We start from the raw sequence: 22,752 nt of genomic DNA on the forward strand, positions 1-22,752 counted from the left end.
GTTGCACTTCCCTCTGGACTGAGGCCTGGCTCAGTGCTGCAAGACAGGCAAAGAAAGGTGGAAGCTCTTAAGAAGTAGCTGCAGGGCAGATAAGAGACCATACTGGGTGAATGGAGAGATAAGCCTGGATGGGAGACAGTCATACTCAGAGATCTCTCTTCAGAGCTGTGCAGAGAAAGTTGTTTGAATGCAGGTTTGGTTTCTCTTCTCTACCCTGACTCATGTCTCTAGTTGCTCTGTGTCTAAGGAAGCACCATCTGAAACAACACCCGCCCCCACCCATAGTCTGTTTCTCTGGCCGTGCAGTGCAGAGGCAGAAGAGCAAGGCCAGGTGCTCAGAAATGCATCACTGACACACAGGAGTAATATTGGCTCCCGTTTATTGAACACCTACTATGTGCCAGAAACTGTGTTAGGGTTACATTTCACATTGCAGGTTACTTATTATTTACAGCTGAAGAAATTAAGGCTCAGAGAGGTTAAATGGCTTGGCCAAGACGGCACCACTCCAAAATAATCATAGCTCATATTCACTAAGTGCTTCCTATGTGCCAGATGCGGTCTTTCAGCAATTAAATGGTTCATCTCCTTTACTCCTCACAACAATCCTATGAGCTAGGTTCTCCTATTGTCTCCATCTTACAGATGAGAAGAGTGGCCCCAAAGGGGTCTAAAGGACTGATTCACAAAGTCACCAAGCTACAAAGTAATACATCGTAGCACTCTTTCCTCTTGGTCACACTGTCTCTGCAGTGGAAGAAATAACCCTGACTCTGTCTCTGGTCCACCAGGCAGGGGGCCCCCAGCAGATAAGGAAGGACTAATGCTTTGATTGGTGATTGCTACCCCTCTGTGTCCTGTGCTGAGACAGACAGGTGTGCAGGATGGGGGCCTATAGGGCAAGAAAACAGCATCCGGCCTGACTGTGCATCCAGGAGTGTGGTCCAGCTGGGAGCTCCTCGAAGCTGACCCAGGAGCCCAAGCACAGTCACACCTGTCTCTGATGTGAAATGACCCCTCCCCCGCACCACCCCACACTGCTTGGCCTTCCTTTGTTGGCAGATCCCACCCTGCTCACTGCCTCTTTTCCTGCCCAGGGAAAGCACAGTCTGGCTTCCCAAGAGAAAGTTCCAATCCAAGCCTGGCTTAAACTCCAGCACTTTATACCATTTCTTCTTTCGCCAAGTGGATGGCAAACTGGGAGTCCTCTCAGCAAAAGCTGGCCCACCCCATTCCTCCCAAACACCAAACTGAGAAAAAAAGTACTTTCCTGGAGCAGTGGCAGCAGCTAACTCCTGATGATGGCTGCAATTTATCATTCATGCTGTTTAGAACCACCGGTGCATGGAGATGATAAAAAGCAGACTGACTCTCAGTCAGCTTCGTTATTGCTTTTAAATTCTCTACAGACCACGCAGGCCAACACGGCCTGCACCCAGGGGTCTGCTCCCACCGTCCCCTGTCCCCACGTGGTAGGCCGCGGCCTGGGAGGCTGCTCCATGGTGACTTCTGCAACCAGTGCCTCGGCCAGCAAGCTGCCTGCTCTTAGATGCTTCCTAGATGGCATGCAGTAAACTGCCCGGGCACACCCCGGATCAGAGATAAAGGTGTCAATTTTTTTTTTTTTTAGAAGATGTTGGGGGTAGGAGTTTATTAATTAATTTATTTATTTTTGCTATGTTGGGTCTTCATTTCTGTGCGAGGGCTTCCCCTAGTTGTGACAAGCAGGGACCACTCTTCATCGCGGTGCGCGGGCCTCTCACTATCGCGGCCTCTCTAGTTGCGGAACACAAGCTCCAGGCGCGCAGGCTCAGTAGTTGTGGCTCACGGGCCTAGTTGCTCCGCGGCACGTGGGATCTTCCCAGACCAGGGCTCGAACCCATATCCCCTGCCTTGGCAGGCAGATTCTCAACCACTGCGCCACCAGGGAAGCCCAAGGTGTCACTTTTTAAAGCTCAGAGTTCAAGTACCCACCAGACTAAATCAAATGATCTGGGGGAAGATGAATTGCGTTTTCCTTTTAGAAATGAATGCTTAACTTTCACTTCTCCAAATCAAGTTGCAACTTTAACTGCTCTTACATGCACAGAAGTATCCCGTCTGTAAATCTTCTTATTCATGGCAACCATATGGCCAACTCCAAAAAAATGAGGTTGGCAGCAACCTGCCCCCCTAACGGTCCTAACGCCAGGCCAGTGCCATTCCTCTCTGGGGGGTTTTCTTCTGTGTCCCCAGAGGAGGCCAGCACACTCACTGAGTCCCTAGTTTCTTCTCAAATACATCCTGCAGAGAGGCCTTACAGCCCAGCCACTGAGGAGGAAAACCCCACAGGGAAGAGCTAAAAGGAACAAGAGCCAGGCCGCCTGGGCTGCTGTCTCTCCCTGGTGCGGGTTAACTTCCAATTACGAACCAATTCACGGAAGGCTTTTGCTTACCTGAGCTGGAACGCTCGATCTGGTACAATGTCCTTAGAACTTGGCGTATGTTCTTCATGCTGGTGTCTCTGTGGCTGTACAAAAGAAGTCGCCGAGCATCTGAGAACAGGCGAGACACACTGCAGGGGGTGCAAGAAAAGTAGAAAAGCCCTGGTTAGGCCAGCTGTCTCTCCAGCTTGAACACAGTACCTGCCAGGAAGACCCAGCCTGGCTGCAGGGTCCTCCGGGGGCCGGCCCTGACCCACTCCTGCTGCCCCCTCCTCCAACTTCACTGAGACCCTATGCTCACAGCCACCCAGCCAGCAACCCTGCCCCAAATGCTCGTCCTCATGTGTCCACACAACCAAATCTTACCAGCCGTCAAGGGCCAGCCCATGTTGCCGCCTCTCCAGGAAGCTCTCTCTCTCTCTCTCTCTCTCTCTCTCTCTCTCTCTCTCTCTCACACACACACACACACACACGCACGCACACACGCACACAGGTCCCCAGGACCAACTTATCCAAAAGACACAGCAGACACAGTGCCTAGGGCCCAGCATACTCTTATGGGTCCACAAAAATTTTTAATTTCTTTTAAAATCAGAAAAAAACAATTCAGAAATTCAGAATGAATGCATATGGTAATGAATCCAGCCTGGATTATACTCATCTTTATACCAACACAGTTATAAAATAAAATTTTTAATATTGTTGCAAGGAAGCAGGGGTTCATGAAAGCCACAAAGCCTAAGGTCCATGAACATTATCACGTGGCCCTGACTGCCTGGCGGCAGCGTCCTCTAAACTATCCTGCTACATCTCCTGCAGTTCTTAATCCTTTCTAACTCATGCCATGGTTCTGTGCCTTCCAAGAATCTTCAACGGCTCATTTGGCAAACACTTATTCAGCCCTAATGTCTGTTGTTGGAGCCAGGAGCCAGGAATACAAAAGTGAAGAAAGCAGCATCCTGGCCCTCAGGGAGCTCACACCCAGGGCTGAGAAAGACTTGCAGATGAAAGACTGCTGCAGTGTGATAGGTCAGCAATGGAGGAAGAGAGGTGATCTGAGAGCAGAGAGGACCAAACTCTCCCAGCCTTGGCTGTGAGCTCCTTGAGGACAGGCCCCTCCCTCTGCACAGCTCTGTATCCCCAGCTCCTGGACCAGCCGTTTCCCACACACAATAAGTGTTTGCTAACTGAGTGTTTGCTCATTAACGGATGAAGCTGATGTGCTATGTCTCCCTTCTCTACTTACCCGCCAGTTTTTGGAGGAAAAGCCCCCCAACCACAGGACTTTCATCTACATAACGTTACTCCTAAAATGCACGAAGTGAGGTCACACAGTCTTACGTCCTGGCGGCATTTCTCTCTGGTCTCATTCTTTGGACTTTATCACACAAACCGTCACAAAAGAAGCTTCACTCAAACCCAGCCATTCAAAATTCCCCGGAGGTTGAGAAGGGAAAGGAAAAGTATTAACTGACAAGTTTGGGAATGAAAACCTGATCCGGTACTTACATGGACTTGTTAAAGTTTCCAACAACCCCGGGAGCCTCACCAGGAGTCGGATAACGGAAACAGGGGTTATTGGCATTACAGATAATCCCCTGAACCCAAGGAAGTGTTCCTGCAGAGGGCATGGCTTTGTTTGGAAAGTGGCCTGTTGAAACCGAGGAGAAGAAAAACAAAAGGAGAAACATTAATTCTTTGAAGGATCTGGGACTTGATAGGAACCTTTATCTCTTTTGGTTCCACCAAACATTGCTCCATCCCAAATCCGTCTGTCCCATTCCCCACATCCCTGAGACCTGCCACCCTGGACTAATCTGACCCTGAGCTGGAAATGTGGCATCAGATAGCGGTTCTTAATCTACTTGCTATAGTCTGTTGAGAGGGATTCATGACAGCAGCCTTGGGGAAGTGACCAGAGGTCACTTATATACAGAAGGTGCCTGGAGGGCAGCAAGTACTGGCTCCTCATTCCTTCATCTTCTACCACTCACCTTGCCTTTCAGAGACACAGAGGCGCCCTGGAGAGGACCTAATCTAATTCCTTCACACTTGAAGGAGGAAACCACGGCTAAAGTGGCTGATGAAGAACACTCAGGGAGTCAGTGGGCAGGATGGACCAGGGGTAGAACCCACATTTCTGTGATCCCAGTCATGCTCCTTTCCTTCCACCTGTGGCCTCCTTTATCCGCTAGCTTTTCTCAGTGCCCCTGGTACTGTCCTCTGTGACCTCTGTTCACCTTCTCCACTAGCTCCCAAGGTCCTCAAAGGCACCTAATGAACATGCTGACTTGGGGTCAGATGCCATCTCTGAAGCTATGTTAGTTGCTGTTGCTGCTTCTCCTCCCATCAGAGCACCGAGCCCCATCCAACAGGCCATCTCCTCTCTGTCCCCTTCCCTTCATTACGGAGGACCTTCTCACAAACAGCAGGACTGCATGTACAGGAGCTGGTGTGCTACGTCAAAGACCATGGGGCTGCTTACGGGGATCAAGATAAATGTGTCCTGGAACCAGGGGCTCTTAACCTGAGACCAAGCATGTGTGGATTCCTGTGACGGAAAGGCTGAGGCTCCACGCTCATCATATTCTCAGGGTTATCTGTGACCCCAAAAGAGTTAACAACCATTAAGAACCATGGCTCTGAGTAGTGAAGAGCCGTATAGCTTCACAGGCTTTAGGGTCAAACCAACTGGGATTTACATCCAGTCTCTGCAACTTGCTAAGCAGTGACTTTGGCCAAGTCACTGACCCCTTAACCCTCAGTTTCCTCATCTATAAAATGGTGGTTACAATACAACCGATTTCGCAGAGCTGCAGTGAGTTTTTACAAGCAAAGCATGCCGCAGAGTGCCTGGCAGAGATTAAGGCTCAGTGAATGGGCCCGTTAGGGTTACTGAGGCGCTGTGGTGGTCAGCCTACAGTAGTACTTCCTTGGCTCTTGCCCAGCCAGGAACACTCCTTCCATCACACAGCGCCCCCCCCACTCCCCCAGGCAGAAACCCAGTTTTATTCAGCTTACTATTTTCATGCAAATGGGCTATCAGAGTCTCCCCAGAAGTTCACCCACAGCCAGGACTTGTTACACTTTGCATTTCAATATTGGGGTCCATCTATCTTTTCTTTTTCTTCTATCCACATTCCAACAAGAGAGGCAACATCCAAAGCAAGGATGAACCAAGATCTGGACTCTGTGGCCACCCTCTGCAGGGACCCTGGCCTGTTGAACATTTACTCAGTTAATCCCCTTATCTCCCTGTTAATAGTTCAAGGAAAACCAAACAAGGTCCCTTGCCTAAGTCAGCGGCTCCTCATTCAGGGGAGATTTATGTAAATCCAACCAAATACTCAAAGGACCAAGGGATTCTCCCCTTTAACCTCCAGGAAATACTGGCACCAAAGGCAGGGTGATGTTGGTCCAGCACACCAACAACGTGCTTCAGTCTAAACCTTGGTGAGTGAAGAAAAGACCCTTCCTCGTGTGTCATGTCCCACCTGATTTGCAAATAAAAGCAGGGTGAGGACTTGGCATTGGTGCACAGGATGACAATCAAGTAGCTTAATGGAGTCTCATGACCCAGGGAAGTGATTAGGACCTTGATGGGTCTGGGTCAAACTGGGAAAGATTTATGGGGAAGAATTATATACCTATCCTTTGTTCCTAGAGACAAGACACCTCTGTAAGCCTCACCTTAACTCTCTGCCCTTCCAGCTAGGTCCCTAGAAGGCGGTGAGAACAGGAAGTAAGGTTGCAGTAAGTACACAGATGGAGGGCAAAAGTCTTATCTATCTTCCATAGGTATAGGAATTTCACAACATTTCTGAGAATTGATGGTCTGGATTCAGAGAGATTTGGGTCAAAATTAACAACTTGCCCAAGATCACAACCTCAGCAAGTGGCACAGCCAGGATGCAAACAAACCCGTCTGCCTGATACCAAGGTCTGCACTATTTCCCTTACACCGTCTTGTCTGCTTGTGATAATTGCTGAGAAAGAATAGCTTATCAGATGAAAAAGCTGAGTTTTCCCTAAAATGTGTACTTCAGTGGGGCTTAGGGTAATGCTTATACAAAATCAAATACACACTTGTTCATCAATCTTTGAGGTTCCAAACAAGAAAGCAGTGTTACCTTCCAGGCCCACAAACTGAGTGTGTATTTCATTGTAAGCTCTTTTTCTTTTTGGTGAAATCAGAAAATCACACCTGGTAGAATGTTTTGACGTTTCGTGGGGTTTTTTAAAACTTGAATATGTATAATGTGTACTAGCAAATTAGCAGGTAAATAACTGCCACTACGTGCCCTGAGAGACACGGAACCAGACCAAGAACACAATTCAAAGGTGACCCCAGCCCTACCTCTTCCCTGGAGAACTGTATCCTGCACACCTATAGGGCTGGTGGGATGTGGGTAGAGCTGATTAATGACAGGAAAAGTCACTGGAGCCATGGAAGAGAGGTCCCAGCCAAACCTCCCCCACAAATGCTGATCTTTTAGACTGGGACATTTTTGCACTATTAATCCATCCAGCAAGCCCAGCCAGGAGAGAAAGACTGTGACTGTGGGATAACACAACAACCATATGGGGTAGGTCTTATTATTCCCTTTTTATAAATTTATTTATTTTTTATTTTTGGCTGCATTGGGTCTTCATTGCTGCATGCAGGCTTTCTCTAGTTGTAGTGAGTTGGGGCCACTCTTCGTTGCAGTGCGAGGGCCTCTCACTGCAGTGGCTTCCCTTGTTGCTCAGTAGTTGTGCCTCATGTGCTCCAAAGCGCAGGCTCAGCAGTTGTGGCACATGGGCCCAGCTGCTCTGCGGCATGTGGGATCTTCCTGGACCAGGGCTCGAACCAGCGTCCCCTGCATTGGCAGGCAGATTCCCTAACCACTGTGCCACCAGGGAAGCCCTATTATTCCCTTTTTATAGAGATGAGAAAACCCAGGTGCAGAGAAGCCAAACCACTTGCCCAAGGTGACATACCTGTGTTGAAGCTGGGATTCAAACCTAGGTAACCTGACACCTAGAGCTTGTGTTCTCAGCCACTACTGTATTCTCTATGCTCACTGAAAAGGCCGTCATCCAAACACATGATTGGGAGTCAGATGACCTGAGCTTTATTTCATCACTGTCACTTGATACATATGTGACCTCGGGCAATTCCCTGCACTCCTCTGAGCCCCAATTTACTTATCAAGAAATTAAAGCAAATGATAGCAATTATAAAGTCCATTATACAAGGTTGTTATGAGAATCAAATGAAATAATATTAGTCAATCTGAGATGTTCTACACAAATGCTGCTTAAAATTGTATGTTCCATGATTTGCAACTGTGTGATAAAGACATAATGCATATGAAAAAGCCCGGCAGGGACCAGATGATAGTGGTATTAAGGTATTGCCTTAGGGGACTTTTTTTTAAAATTTATTTATTTATTTATTTATTTATGTTTGGCTGTGTTGGGTCTTAGTTTCTGTGCGAGGGCTTTCTCTAGTTGCGGTGAGCGGGGGCCACTCTTCATCGCTGTGCGGGGGCCTCTCACTATCGCAGCCTCTCTTGTTGCGGAGCACAAGCTCCGGACACGCAGGCTCAGTAGTTGTGGCTCACAGGCCCAGTTGCTCCGCAGCATATGGGATCTTCCCAGGCCAGGGCTCAAACCCGTGTCCCCTGCATTGGCAGGCAGATTCTCAACCACTGCCCCACCAAGGAAGCCCAGGGGGCTTTCTTAATTACCCCTTTCTGAGCTATCAGTAAGGTTATTTTACTTTCATGATTGAAAATGCATGAAACAGATGTTGGCTATTATTATAATTACTATTATCACCATCTACTAGGACTGAAAATCGTTTCCTGAGCTCATGCCTCATCAAACAATTGGAAGCCTAGCTTTTCTGTTCCAAACCACTTGCACTATTTCCTAAAGATAGCATCTTGGGAGAGGTCACATTTAGCCCATGCCCATTGCCTGGATTCCGCTTGCCAGCATTAAGTCTCAGGCGGGATGCTCATATACTCACATTCATGTTGTTCATAGGGTGGGTAGCTCAGCCGCACGGAGATCAGGATCAGGAAGATAAACAGAGGCCAGGCCACTTCCAGCAAGAGCTGACACTGAGTGGGAAGTAAGACAGAGCACCGTGAATTAAACAAACAAAACAACATGGAAGCCTAATGCTATTGAGTTGGGAAATCCACAAAAAAAGTTAATTAAACAATTGATCAGGACTTCCCTGGTGGCACAGTGGTTAAGTATCCGCCTGCCAATGCAAGGGGCATGGGTTCGAGCCCTGGTCCGGGGAGATCCCACATGCCGCAGAGCAACTAAGCCTATGAGCCACAACTACTGAAGCCCATGTGCCAAAACTACTGATGCCCGCGCACCTAGAGTCCGTGCTCCACAACAAGAGAAGCCACCGCAATGAGAAGCCCGCACACCGCAACGAACAGCAGCCCCCGCTCGCCACAACTGGAGAAAGCCCACGCGCAGCAACAAAGACCCAACGCAGCCATAAAAATAAATAAATAAATAAACAAACAAACAATTGATCAACTTCTCCAGCCTCTCTTACCACTCTCTAAGCTTTGATAATACTGAATTGTTTGCAGTTCTCACCTTATAACTTACTATTCCATACCTCTGTGTTTTCCCTACAAAAGGGAAGATGCTTCCCACCCTGCTTCATCTGGCTCACTTCCACTCATCCTTCAAGATTCAACCAGGCACAATTTCCTTTACTAAAGTCTCAGGCTGAGCTGGAAGCCCTTCTGCTGTGCTCCCAGAGTAACCCATGCATCCTCCTCCCATAACAGTTTCCCTGAGCCCCTGAAATCATGTTTTTATCACTGACTTCCTCACTACAATATGAGTACCCTGAAGGCAAGCAGTGGATCAAGTCATCTTTGCATCTCCAGCCTTAGCATAGTGTCAGGTATGTTATGACCATTTGTTAAAAGAAGAGGGCCAGGGCAACCTGCTGTGCTAAATACACACCACCTTGGCTCTAAAGGAACACACAAAGTTGCCCCCTGCAGGGCTGAGAATAGGGCTCCAAAGGACAATGGAAATTCACATGCAGTTCCATAGTGACCTGTGTGCCCCCAGGACTGGAAAGATCTGGGAAGAGTGCAAAGTCCTTCCCCATCCATCAAAATCTGGTCACCACCTTCTCCAGTGGGTTAGAAGATCATTAAACATATGTAACTGTGATCCACCAGTTAAAGCAATGGGGTTTCTCTAAAGGAAAAACCTGCCTCAGTGAGTTACCAGGGGATAAATAAGCACAGGGACAGGATGGAAATCATGAGACATAATCTAACTGAACCTGTGGTGTTCGGACAACTAGTTCCACGGCCTGAAGCCTCACCTCTTTCATTCCTTTCAGTTCTGGACTCAGATGTTCTAATTAGGATGAACACCAAAGAGCCCAGAATAGTCACGGGCCCTTGTGATTGAGAGTAACTACAACTGTGGCTTCAGAGCCAAGAGAACACTGCTATGAAATCCCTCCTTTTATTTAAACAGAATTTTTTTTGATCCCCAAGTCCATATATTTTTATTGTGGAAATTTTGAAATTAAAAAAAAATACAGAAAAGTAGAAAAAAATAAATATAAATCACCATTAATCCTACTTCCTGGAGATAATCCCTAGTAAATTAAGCTAACAATGGTTCTCCATTAATATTTTTTGTCTTTTTTTCCTATTCATACATAAATAATAAATTTTTCTCTACAAAATTGAGATTATACAGCATATATAATTTTGTATCTTGCTTTTTCATTGAACATCATACTGGGAGTGTTTTCCATGACATAAAATACTCTCTTAAAATATGGATTTCAATGGCCACTTGATACTCCACGCTGTGAATAGATCATAATTAATTTAACCTTTCTGCTTCAGATTGGTTTTAGCTTTTGTTTATTATTTGTCACTGGATTTCTGGTATTTTACATTCCAAAGACCTTTGATATGGTTCCACATTAAACTCTTTTTTAAATCTTCTTTTTAGAAGGAAATACATGGATGAGGACAGTGGATGTCCTAGGATGATAAGAACATGGGTGATTTTTTAAAACACCTTCCTATGTTTTCTAAATTTTCCATAACGAGCATGTATTACTTCTCTAGTAGAACAACAACAACAACAAAAAACCACTGTTACCATATAACTATGAAGAATAATTTGCTCTAGATAGCACACCAGGGGGAAAAAAAAAAGACAAATGGGTCCTTCTTTGGAAGAAAGCATGCTGTCAATGGGGTCTCCGAGACCAAAGATGGGGCTGGTCTTGCTAAATATTTCTGTAAATAATCCCAAAGAGGCAACACACAGTGAAATCTCCAAGCTTTCAAATGACATTCAGCCTCCTCTACCAGTTGAGCTGCAAGTCCCTCCTTGGGCTCCCCAAGTACCCTGAGCCTCTACCAGCACTGGGCATAGCAGGGGCTCCTCCTCCAGTGTCCCTTTCTTCTCACTGAGCCTGCCGCATGATAAGGGCTTTAAGAATGTGTGTTGAGTGAGAGAATGAACTGAAGTTTACAAAATAATAAAGATGGAAATGTAAGTCAGTTGAGCCCTTTGGGAAAGCAACTTGGCCATATGTATTCAAAAGATATGTTTATTCCCCTTGACCAAACAATATTCCTAGAAATTCATCCCACAGAACTAAGTTTAAAATACCAAAAAGCTATATGCACTAAGTTACTCATTCATTCAAACACTGTAATTGCAAAATATTGGAAACAACTTAATTGCAGAACAATAGAGAAATGATTAAATATGGCACATCTACTCAACAATACATTATGCAGTCACTACAACAAGGTTTATGAAACACAGACACTATTAACCATATAATATTAAGTGAAAAAAGTGGAACACAAAATTGTATGCATTTCAAGCTTACAGCTAAATAAAATCACTCACAGATGTTAACAGACGGGAGTAAAACTTCCAAAAAACGGTTTAACTGTGAATAAATTCAGAAAAGAATAATGAAATAGGAAAAAAAACAAAAACCAACAAAACCAAAATTAAATGGAGAGTATGAGTAAGATAGTCATCAACCTTGAAGCTCTGAAGCTACTATGTGTACTTTTGCGATAAATAGTAGCTACCATTTACTTTTTTTGAGTCAAGTGTGTAGCAGGCACATTATATATGGATTATTTCATTTAAGCCTGCAAACAACCCTGAGATGTAGGAACCATTATTGTCTGTATTTTATATGTGGCAAGACTAAAGCTCAAGGAAGGGGAAGTCACAGAGAAAGTCAGTGGCAGGGTTGAGATTAGCAGCTAGTTTTGCCCAACTCATGTGGCCTAGGTAGGAAATGACCCCACTAGGCGGCACAGTCAAAAAATACCAACAGGTTCCACAGAGGTAAAATGAGCTCATGGCCTATAGGTTTATGATAGTTACAGCCAATCCTGAGCACCTACTGTGTACCAGGGATTTATATAACTCATCTCTAATATTTAGATAGTGAAGAAAGTAAGATTGGGGCAGGTTATGGGCCATACATAGCCTAGTAAAAGAGTGCACCAGAGTTTGAACCCAGATCTACTGACCCCGACGTGCTTTTGCACCCATCATCCTGCCTCTCACAGAGCCATGTATGAGATATATACCTTACAAGATGGCCACTTAAGAGGAGTCTGGCACTCACCAGCCCTCCTGGGCACTGATCTGACCCAATGAATCAAAGTTTATGTTCCTGGACATCTCTGTAGCCCCACATCTAGGATCCAATAGGGGAGCAGATGATCAAAATATGTTGATTGATTGAAAAAAAAAATGAATGGATCTTTCCCACGGCACTGATAGCAAAGAGCACAAAGAAAATCTTGCAACTCATTTTTAGCAACTGAAGCCAGTGCGTGTAAGCAGACTAGGGAAAGAGGTAAGGAAAAGATTGCCAACCATGACAGCTAACACTTAAATAGGTCTTACCATGTATCAGTGTTCTAAGTGCTTAACATAGATGAACTCATTTAATCTTCAAATAACCCCATTAGCACTATTATAATACCCAGTTCACAGATGAGGGAACTGAGGCTGAAAGAGTAAATAAATTGTCCAAAGATACAAGCCTGGTAAATGGCAGAGCCAGAATTCAAAGCCAGTCCAACTCAAGGGTGTGTTCTTAGCCACTATGCACCCCAGCCTCCTTACCCCCTGCCCCATCTAGATACCAGAGTATCTAGATCTTGATCTTTATTTTTATTTTTATTTTTTATTTTTTTTTTTTTTTGCGGTACGCGGGCCTCTCACTGTTGTGGCCTCTCCCGTTTTGGAGCACAGGCTCCGGACGCGCAAGCTCCGCTCACGGGCCCAGCCGCTCTGCGGCGGCATATGGGATCCTCCCGGACCGGGGCACGAACCCGTGTCCCCTGCATCGGCAGGCGGACTCCCAACCACTGCGCCACCAGGGAAGCCCTAGATCTTGATCTTTATAAGCCAGGCTGAGCTGAGATACTAACATGTATGAATGAATGAAGAGACCATATCCAAGAGCCAGCACTCAAACCAGAGAACTTGTGACACACAATTCTCTCCGTGCACTTTTACTCTGAACCTCTAAAATTATTTCTGTCATTGAACATAGAATTTGCCTTCCAAACTCAGGGGGCTGTTCTAGGTACTTCTTTTCCTAATAGCCTCCCTCTAGAAACCCAATTTGACTTCTGCCAGGAATGCCATTCTGGCTCCACTCATTGTCAAAATCAGATTTCTCCCCCATCTCTAAGCTTAGCTCTTTTCCTTCAGAATAGGTCCTCATAAATATTTGGGTTGGCCAAAAAGTTCGTTTGGGTCTTCCATACCAGAGGGAAAACCCAAACGAACTTTTTGGCCAACCCAATAGCTTGGAAATAAGACTGATGCTTTACTGCTACACACTCCTATAGAAAACTAGAAAACTCTTCTAAATCTTAGTCTGATGATACCTACCCACCTCCCTCCACACCTGCCCCCACCATGAGGCAGAGGAGATGGAGAGGAACACCATGTTCAAAAGATGCTTCTTACCAAAGTTAGAAACTCAGAAGCCTTCTTTTAGGTTGGGTATTAAAACAAAAATTCTGATGTTTCAGTAAATTGCTACACTGAGCTGCTCTGGGGACTTTCCACCTTGTTATTCCTCAGCAACAACATGGGGATAATATGAGTGGGCGTTTCTAGAGCAGGGTTTCTCTCAACAGCACTATTGACATTTGGGGCCAGATAAGCGTTGTAAGGAGCCCTCCTGTGAATGGAAGAATGTTTCCCCCATCCCCGGCCTCCGCCCACCAGAACCAACAGTACCAACCACCCCTGGCCAGGACTGTAACCACCAAACAATGTCTCTAGACATTACCCAATGTCCTTGGGACATTAAAATAGTGCTAGGCTACTTTTAGAACTTGATAAGGTAATACAATTCAATGGGGAAAAGAAACAGATGAAAATATGAGAGACTATTCTGAGAGGTTAAAAAAGTAAAATGTGAGACAATGAATTTTCCCAGTTAACGGGATGTTCATCAAAGCAGAAGCACACTCTAGGCTATATCAGCATCACGATGAAAAATACTTAGCGATATATACCTCAATTAAGTCTGGAAAAATTAAAGTGAAATCTTAAAGATCAAATCAGAGAAATGCTGGAGGGAAAAAGAAATCTGAAAACCACGCCTGCCCTCCCAGAACTGTAAAGTCTCATGTGGTGATGGTGGATTTTTAAATTGGTTTGATCCTTCAGAAGGACATCTGATCCTATATGTCAAGGGCCATTTCCTTGGACCTAGGAATCATACTTCTGAGATTTTGGCCTCAGGGGGATAATATAAAAATAAGAAAAGGCTATGTGTATAAAGTCCTTATAGTAGTTTATGTATAACAGCAAACACGGGAAACATCTGAATGTTGGCAATAGGGTATGAACTTACAAAATAAAAACTGCATTGATGGATTACTGTAACGCTACCAGGAATGTCAGTGGCATTATCCCATGGCAGATTTGGGATTTACTAACTTATAACACTTTCTTCACCTGTGGAACAGAAATTGTAATGCATACCTCTCAGAATTGCTGTGAAAATCAAGAAGATAACGGATACAAAAATACTTTCAAAAGTACAAAACACAGCCTACACATCAAGAATCATTATTATAAATATGTAAATTATTTGGAGACATGGCAACATATATGCCAAATGATGTTGAATGAAAGAGGAAAACAGAGCACAAAATGGTATGTATGTATGTATGTAATGCTTATCATTGTCTCCTTGGGCTCTCGTCCTTCAAGCCCCTCAGTGCCAAGGACCACACCCTCTGACCCTCGTCATCATGACCTATCTACCTCAGGGACTCCTTCTGCACATAAAATAAAATTCAGCTGCCCTTGCTCAGCTCCATGGCTGCATGATCTGCCCCTGCTGACTCCCAACTCATCCCCAGCCAGTCTTCCTTCAGTGCCACTGGCTTTCCTCTTCTTTGACTCCAGAACGTGCGTTAGGCCCGTGGCCTTCACACCCTCTGTCTCTCTGCCTGGAATCCAGTGGCCTGACGGCTGAGCTCCCGATCTTCCCCTGGCTAACTGCTGCTCGAACTTCAAGGCTCTCAGCTTAAATGTCATGACCTCCTATTCTAAATTAACTCCCTATCCACAGCCTGGTAGTACCTAACATAGCAGGACAGTTTGGTTTTTTTCCTTCATAGCACTTATCACAGTTTGTTACGAGATTTCTACTTATGTGATAATGTGCTTCATATCTGCTTCCCTCACTGAACTGTAAGCTCTATGAGGGCAGGGATCCTGCCTGTATACCCAGTACACTATCTTACGTGCAGGTAGATGTTCAATAAATATCTATCCAAAGGAAACAATAAATGGCTATTTGTTCTAACTTTCCTCATTCTAAAGAAGTGGAAACTAAAACTCAGGAAAAATGTGTTTCCCTGAGCCATTGAGACATAGAGTGGCCAAGCTGGAATGAGAATTGAATTAGAATTAGATAATAATTAGAATTCTTATCAGGATTTGAACCAGCAATGCCAGGCCAGGACTAAGGACAGGAAAGAAATGTATCAGGTGAAATTGGAAGCCGGGAGGAGGTGCAGAAAGTTTGCATCTATGCTATGAAATTCTCTAGTGGCTCTTAAATGAGGAGTCTTAATTTTTATTTATTTGATAGCTTATTCCTTGTCATTAAACAATCCCCAAATATTGATATTCTTAATATTGATATACGCAGAAATTAGAATTATCTATGTTCCCAGACACATAGCTAGACAGATCTAAATGAGAAAATTAATGGCAAAGGCAAAAAAGAGAGGCCATATGGCCGTACTCTGTCCCATCTGTTCCGTGGGGACCTTGGCCTCTGGCTCGACCTAAAACCAGATGAGGATCCGGAGAACTCTGAAGCCCCTCGCCCTTCCTGTCCCAAGCCCTGTTTGTGCTCAGTGACTGCCACCCACACAAGTTAACCGTTACTTTGGACCCAAACTGAGCTTTGCACCCAACTTATGCAACTCAATTTCAACGTATTCTTTGCCCAACAGGAACAGTGGAAATCTACCCCTGGCTGATGGTCCCCATAAGTCTGCATAATGGGAGCACAAGAGAGAGGTCCCCAGGATTCATTAGCAAACAAGGACACAGAGTGAAAGGGCAAACGGCCGCCTTTCAGAAAGGTTGCTCAGGGTTTACTGTTCAGCACCCAGCTTTTACATCTTTCTTCCCATCTCCCTGCACACAAGGCCCCTATAGCAGGGGAGCCTCTTTGAGACCTGTAAACTAATGGCCCATTTAATGCATTTACCCCCTGTTCAGCAAATACTTATTAAGCATATCCCCGGTGCCAGGCTCTGGGGCCATGTGTGTACATCCAGGATCTCAGAAGGAGGAAATCAGGCAATGGTTTCCCATACACTGTGGGAAAGAACTATTTGGAGCTGCTAACTGCTTCCCCTGCCTACTGGGCAGAGCTCGTTCTGACTGTGTGAACTAACAAAGTGGTACCAAAACCCTAAACAGGTTCAACTGTCTATAAAACAATATATCTAGAGATCCAAGCCAGGTGGATTGGGAAGTAGCTACAGCCAGCACTTGAGATCCATGGGCATTAAATATTTTATGCAGATAAGGCAAAGCCTGCTCAAAAAGGGCCTGTGCCTGTAGGGCCACCAGGAAATTGGTTCTGGTGCTACTTCCATGACCCACCCACTCTGGACCCCTGTCCCCTACCCCAAACCCCAATCCCATCAGCTGTACAAGAAGCAGGTCAGATCTTTCCAGCTCTGACAACCTAAGCATGTGCAACCTGAAATAAACCACCCTTTGTTTCTGGTTTGGCAAAATACATTTCCTGTAGAAATCAGGAAGGGAGGACAAGCTAGCAGGCAGTAGGTGTTAACACCTAGAAAAGCCCTTTTGTGTCAGGATACTGTCTCCCTCTTACTCTTTCAACAAGAACTCTGCCACAAGGCCAAAAATTGCCTTTGACTAAGCCCGCCTATCTCTCTACTCGTAATGCTTTTTAAACTGATAAGCAATATTGAGCAAGAAGCAGCAAGACTAGTAAAGACTGGCCCAGCCTGGATGGCCCAATCCCAAATCCTGTTCCAGGACACTGTGCTCCTGATTCCTTGGTTGACCTTGAGGAAATCCCTTCCCTGCTTTGTGCCTCAGTGTTCTTATCTGTAAAATGACAGGCTTGGGTTGGACTGCCCTTGAGACCTTGCATCACTAAGATGATATAGTTCCTTCCACTACTCGCCAGCTAATGGACACAGCACAGCAGAGACAGTTGCCTATCACGTGGGCTGCTGCCACCATGATGAGAAGAGGCAGGGGACCTGGACCACACAGTAGCTAAGAAATGAGACTAGGAGGTGAACGTATAGGTCTTTGGAACACCAGGACCTGGGCAGAGCCATGGCAGGCAGGGGCAAAGGCAAGAAAGAGGTTAGAAACTTCAAGACTGAAGATAGAAAAAATAATAATACCACTGAAGAGCAATCTGACATAGTGGTTTAGAGAACCAGCTCTAGAGGCACACGTATACACACATATCCATGAGGGATTATATATGAGTTCTACGTCAGGATTTTAAAATTTTGTGTTTTCATTTCAATGGTCATCTAAGCAAATGTGAATAAACATATCTGGATTTTTCTGAATGCTTACTTTATAACCAAGTTCTGGCACAAGATTTCAAGCCTCAGTTTATATTTGTGTTTGTGACTGTGTTAGCACCAATATAATTGTAGCAGACTAATGAGAAAGGCACAGATGCAGATGCAACTTGTGAATGATGAGATTGGACCAAATGAAAGCCAAATGATATCAAATGAAGGTCACTGGAAAAAATGATTGGAGAATTGAATCATTAGCACATAGTAATATAGACTGTCCAAACTCAAACGAATAAGGATTCACTACCATAGTCACATTGTTACCTATAATATGGCTTCAGCTATACAGTGTCAGCTGCCTTACCACATTGACAGTCCTGGTTTTGCAATTTTGTTTGCAGTTAATTTGTAAGTTTGTATGGGTCATATGGCCTGTAAGAATAAGGGTTTATATCTAGTTTCACATATGTTCATATTTAAGTAACATTATAATAAAAAAATAAATTTAGTGAACAGAGGAGGACCTTGACATTTTTGTTCATTTTTTTTTTGACATTTTTGTTCTTTTAAAGAAGGGCCAGGATGTGGGAACAGATGTATATGTATGACTGATTCACTTTGTTATAAAGCAGAAACTAATTAAAAAAAAAAAAAAAAAAAAAAAGAAGGGCCAGCCAAGCATTAGTCTAGTTTCAGAAACACTGAATTAAGTTATATCCAAGATCCCTTACAGCTCTTTGAGTCTAAGAAAGATGAGCATTTTGCTTGCAGATGTGTTAAGCTTCATGAAGACAGCCAAATGGGGATGTAGGTTTAGAATTCAGGAAAAAAGGCAGGGCAGGAAACAGACATTTAGAAGCCTACTACAGAGAGGTGCAGCTAAGCCCAGGAGACTGGACGGGAACTCTAAGAGTGTTCAGAGAGGGAGAAGCCAAGAGCTGATGTTGGAGCTTCAGAGAGATCACCGGGCCTTATAGCCTTTATCTTCTCACGGAAAAATACCATTCAGCTGAGAGTTAAAGATGTCCTTCTCGGGATTACTGAAAGGATCACTGTCCCATCCAGAAGTGAATGGCTTAGAACCCTCCACAGAAATAAAACAAATCTCAGTTTTATATTCCTCCAGCCTTGCAGTCAAAGCTGACAGGAAAGAGTCCACACTGACACTAACAGATCCAGCCTCTGATCTCTAAGAGCTGGGCCACGAACTCACTTCATTTCCACTGCCCAGAAACCATTAGATACTCTTGGAGAGCCAGGTGGCCCCCAGGGCTGCAGCAAAAGTTAAGAGGAAGATGGCAAAGGGGCAATTCTGTGCCAGATTCCAGAGGTCAGAACTCAGGCCTGGGTACTAGCACAAACCAAAGCTATCATTTCTGCCTGGTTGCCAATCTGCCCCCTACGATAAGCGACGGGGCTTGATCAGGACCCTACATACAGTCCCGTGTCCACCGGGGCCAGATTCATTCAATCGCTTTGAGAAAACCAAGAAGACTCCCTTTCCCCCCTCCTCCCCTCCCAACTCAAAATCAGGAAGAAAAGCATGAGAGAACCCCCAGAGAAACCCAGGCTTACTGTTTGTCTTCTTCTGAAAGTGAGGTTCTTCCACAGCAGCAACCTCAGCTGAGGCCAACAAGCCATGTTACCTCAGCCAACACCACAGAGCCTGCGTGAGGCTCGGGAGCCCGTGGAGGAAGTGGCTGGAGCTCACAGTGGGGACGCTGTGGCTGGTCATTAACTGAAAGATAAAGCAAGAGGGGAGAGCGCCGTCAGTTTTTGCTGCAAAGCTATACGCCAGTGAGGGCTGTTGCACCAGCCCTCTCACCTGAGCCCTCAAACCCAGCTCTGCCTCATGACTACTTCTCCATAAGGCATGAGTCCCCAACTTCTAGCCTTGAGGTCTCTGGGAAACAGGGATTCTGGAGGTTTTCTGGCAGTAGCCTGGGAGTGAGTCATTATTATCCCAATCAACTGAGCTCCACTGGTGTGATCATTTGGAAATGAAAAATGCACTTATGAAGCCAGACCCACGTGAGCAACCTTAGGTGGCCAAAACCCTGAGATTGCAAAGGGCATATTGGAATCCCAGAGACCTGCCTCCCTTCTCTAAGAAAATGTCTCCCCTCTCAGAAAATGTCAGCAGCATTTATAAATTTTGCCTTGAACCTGGAGTGACTTCTGCTATTCCCTGAAATTTGCTGCAAACTACGCTTTCATCTAGCCCCAAAGCTGAGTCCTTCTGGTGATAAACGGCACCATCGATAAAGCAGTTTCCTAATCTGGAAAAAGTCACAGCGTGTCTTAGATGTGATGATGTCTTAGATGGTGTGAGTAAACACCAAGGAAATGCCATGGACACCTGGCTCCCGGGTGATGAGGACAACACCAGTGCTGTGTGTGTGTGGAAAGAAAACAACATCTCATTGAGAAAAACAAGGCAGCTAGGGCAGACGGAGAGCATCACCCGTGAAACTGACAAGCTCCCATTGTCCAGACATATGCACACTTCTGGCCTTGCTACACCTGCACCTGCTCACAGGGCCCACCTACTCCTCGTCAGGTGTCACAGGTGCCTCCTTGGAGGACGGTTTTGCCATCCTGGGGGTGGGGGGGTTCTCATAAACAGGGGATACAACCTTCTGTGTGTCCCTGCTGCCCCCTCAACAATGGTATTCATTTAATTCTGGAATAATCCCAGGTAGTCATACTAAAATTAAAGTTGGGGAAAGGGTGAAAAATGAAAACTGGAAGAAGGGAGGGATGCACAGGTCAGAGCTAGGCCCTGATGCCACTTCACAGTCATGAACGCTTCGCAGAAATCAGAAACCGGCTTTACCTCTAAAATGGCTCATTTAATCATTGTGGCCTCTGGTGGAGTAGAGGTGGGATATTAGGCCTGAGGAACAAACAGCAACAACAGCTAAGAATGTAGTGGCCACTTGTGCATACAAAACCAAGTATTGGACTAAACGTCTGTGGGTCCAAACAGACCTCAATGCAAAGGGTGATCTATAGCAGGATTTTACCGTCTTGGTCCCCACCCAACAAGGACCTGGATTAAAAACTTCTGCAAAAGAAGAGGGAATGGAAGGAGTCTGCAGTGTCTGAGAAGAAGGACTGACTCTACTATTACGTATTTTAATTAATTCATTGACAAGCCAACGAATCAGGGATTCCTCTGAAATAGTCAAGTCTTAGGACCTATTTCTTTTTTCTTTTTATTTATTGATGTATTTATTTGGTTGCACTGGGTCTTAGTTGCGGCAGGTGGGCTCCTTAGTTGTGGCTCTTGGGCTCCTTAGTTTTGGCACATGGGCTCCTTAGTTGCAGCAGGCGAGCTCCTTCGTTGCGGCTTGGAGGCTCCTTAGTTGCGACTCACCGGCTCCCTAGTTGTGGCATGTGAACTCTTAGTTGTGGCATGCCTGTGGGATCTAGTTCCCTGACCAGGGATTAAACCTGGGCCCCCTGCATTGGGAGCGCGGAGGCTTAACCACTGCGCCACCAGAGAAGTCCCCCTATTTCTTTTCTTTATCCTTTGCTCAGCAAACCTCTAGATGGACACAGATGCCGCCCCCCTGAAAAAAATTCTCACTCCAAAAAGAAGAGTTAAATCAGCACTGTGTCCATCCACAATTTGTTGTTTAAAGATGGCAACTGGCCTCCAAGCGCTGAGAGCCAGAATTCGATTGTGAGCTACGTGCTTGCAATCCCAAATTATTTTGAAAGTGGCCTAGGACAGGGCTTGCATTCCAGAAACACAGAAATAAATAATTAGCTATATTTTTCTCATGCAAAAGCTGCTCTCCAGGAATCACTCAGTTAATTTAGAAGCTACAAGAATCTTTTCAGATCCCCAAAGTAACAATGAGGAGGTTGAAACACAAGTTTGAAATTAAAAAAGGAATATTAACTTAGCAGAAAGAGAGCCTAGACAGGAATTAGGCCCAGCTTCCGAACTATGTGCCCTTGGCCATATCTTTATGCTCTCTGAGCATCAATTTCCTCATTATAGAATGGGGGTGACAACACCTACCTTGCATGATATTCAATAGATTCAATGAGACAATATAAGTAAGTCCCCAACAAAGTATATGGCACACTGTAAGTGCCAAAGAAACGAGTTCCCTTCTCCCCACTTTTCTTTCTCTGGTCTATCAGTACCCTCTAACAGACAAATGGTTATATCCTGTCTAAACAATCTTTTCTACTCCATTATTTCTAGCAAGTCCGATGTGGGTTTCCAGCAAAGTAGGAAGGATGAAATCAGAATGGCCTAGTGTTAGAGACCCCCAGGCCCAAACAAGGACACAGAATCCCCTCAATCTGAGTGGAGAATCTCAGAGGAAAAGAAGACACGCCTCTATAGAATGTTCACGAGAAGAGAATGGCCAGGAGGAGGTTTTTTGGAGAGTATTTTCCTAAAGCAGAGCTTCTGGGTCTCCAGACATGGATTCCGGCCTCAGAGACCCTCCAGGAGACACGCAGAGAAGTCAGCGAGAAGTAGCCTGGAGCAGCAGTAGAAGGTCCTGCTCTGGCTGTGCTGGGTACCAACAGGCAGGCTTCTTGCCCCACTTCCCCTGCCCACCTTGACCCAGCCCTCGGCCTCCCGCATAATCCCCTCCTCCCACCTCAGGACACGGTGACCACTGCTGGGAGCAATTTTGCCCAAAGAGGAGGGTTTGGCAATGCCCGAATTCCCCTGCTCAGGTAACTGAAGCCCAAGGGACATTTCTACATCAGTTTTCCAAGGAAGCAAACAAACAAACCAAAACCAAAAAGAAGGCCGTATTATGTACTAGATTTCTCAATGTTTCAAAGCTAGTAGCACACTCGCTTCTGCCCTTATGCACATTTCCACATTTCCAGTTACTGGCTGGAAAGGGTCCTACTTCACAATCACGGCCAGTCAATAGGCCACCCTCTTCTGGCTCCTGCGTGACCAAAACAGCCACTTCCCTGGGTTCCCTGCCTCCGGTCTTGCCCCCTCCATCCATTCATCACAGAGCCACCAAAGTTAGTCCACTAAACCCAAGTTCCAGGTATGCCACTCGCCCACTTAAAACCTCTGCCAGCAGCCCACCGCCCTGAGGATAAAGTCCAGTCCTCACCTTGGTTTAGCTGGTCTCCCCGATGACTCCAGCCTCCTCTCTCACCACTCCCCACCTCCTAAGCCAGGTCCCGCAAAACTACCCACGGCTCCAAAT

General features: G+C 45.5%; 1 protein-coding gene across 3 annotated transcripts in view; it reads right to left on the reverse strand.

Moving 5' to 3' along the window:
* Positions 1-22,752, reverse strand: part of ABCA1 (ATP binding cassette subfamily A member 1) — a 140,216-nt gene that overhangs the window by 99,624 nt on the left and 17,840 nt on the right. For all 3 annotated transcript variants that reach the window (XM_060101130.1, XM_060101128.1, XM_060101129.1), the window contains exons 2-5: positions 19,124-19,286; positions 8,440-8,533; positions 3,933-4,074; positions 2,436-2,554 (exon numbers count right to left, since the gene is read on the reverse strand). In XM_060101130.1, the coding sequence (XP_059957113.1) occupies positions 2,436-2,554; positions 3,933-4,074; positions 8,440-8,533; positions 19,124-19,189 (421 nt within the window). In that variant the 5' untranslated portion in view covers positions 19,190-19,286. The remainder of the gene's footprint in view (positions 1-2,435; positions 2,555-3,932; positions 4,075-8,439; positions 8,534-19,123; positions 19,287-22,752) is intronic.

Source organism: Mesoplodon densirostris, chromosome 6 (genome assembly GCF_025265405.1).
Source record: "Mesoplodon densirostris isolate mMesDen1 chromosome 6, mMesDen1 primary haplotype, whole genome shotgun sequence".
Classification (NCBI taxonomy): Eukaryota; Metazoa; Chordata; class Mammalia; order Artiodactyla; family Ziphiidae; genus Mesoplodon; species Mesoplodon densirostris.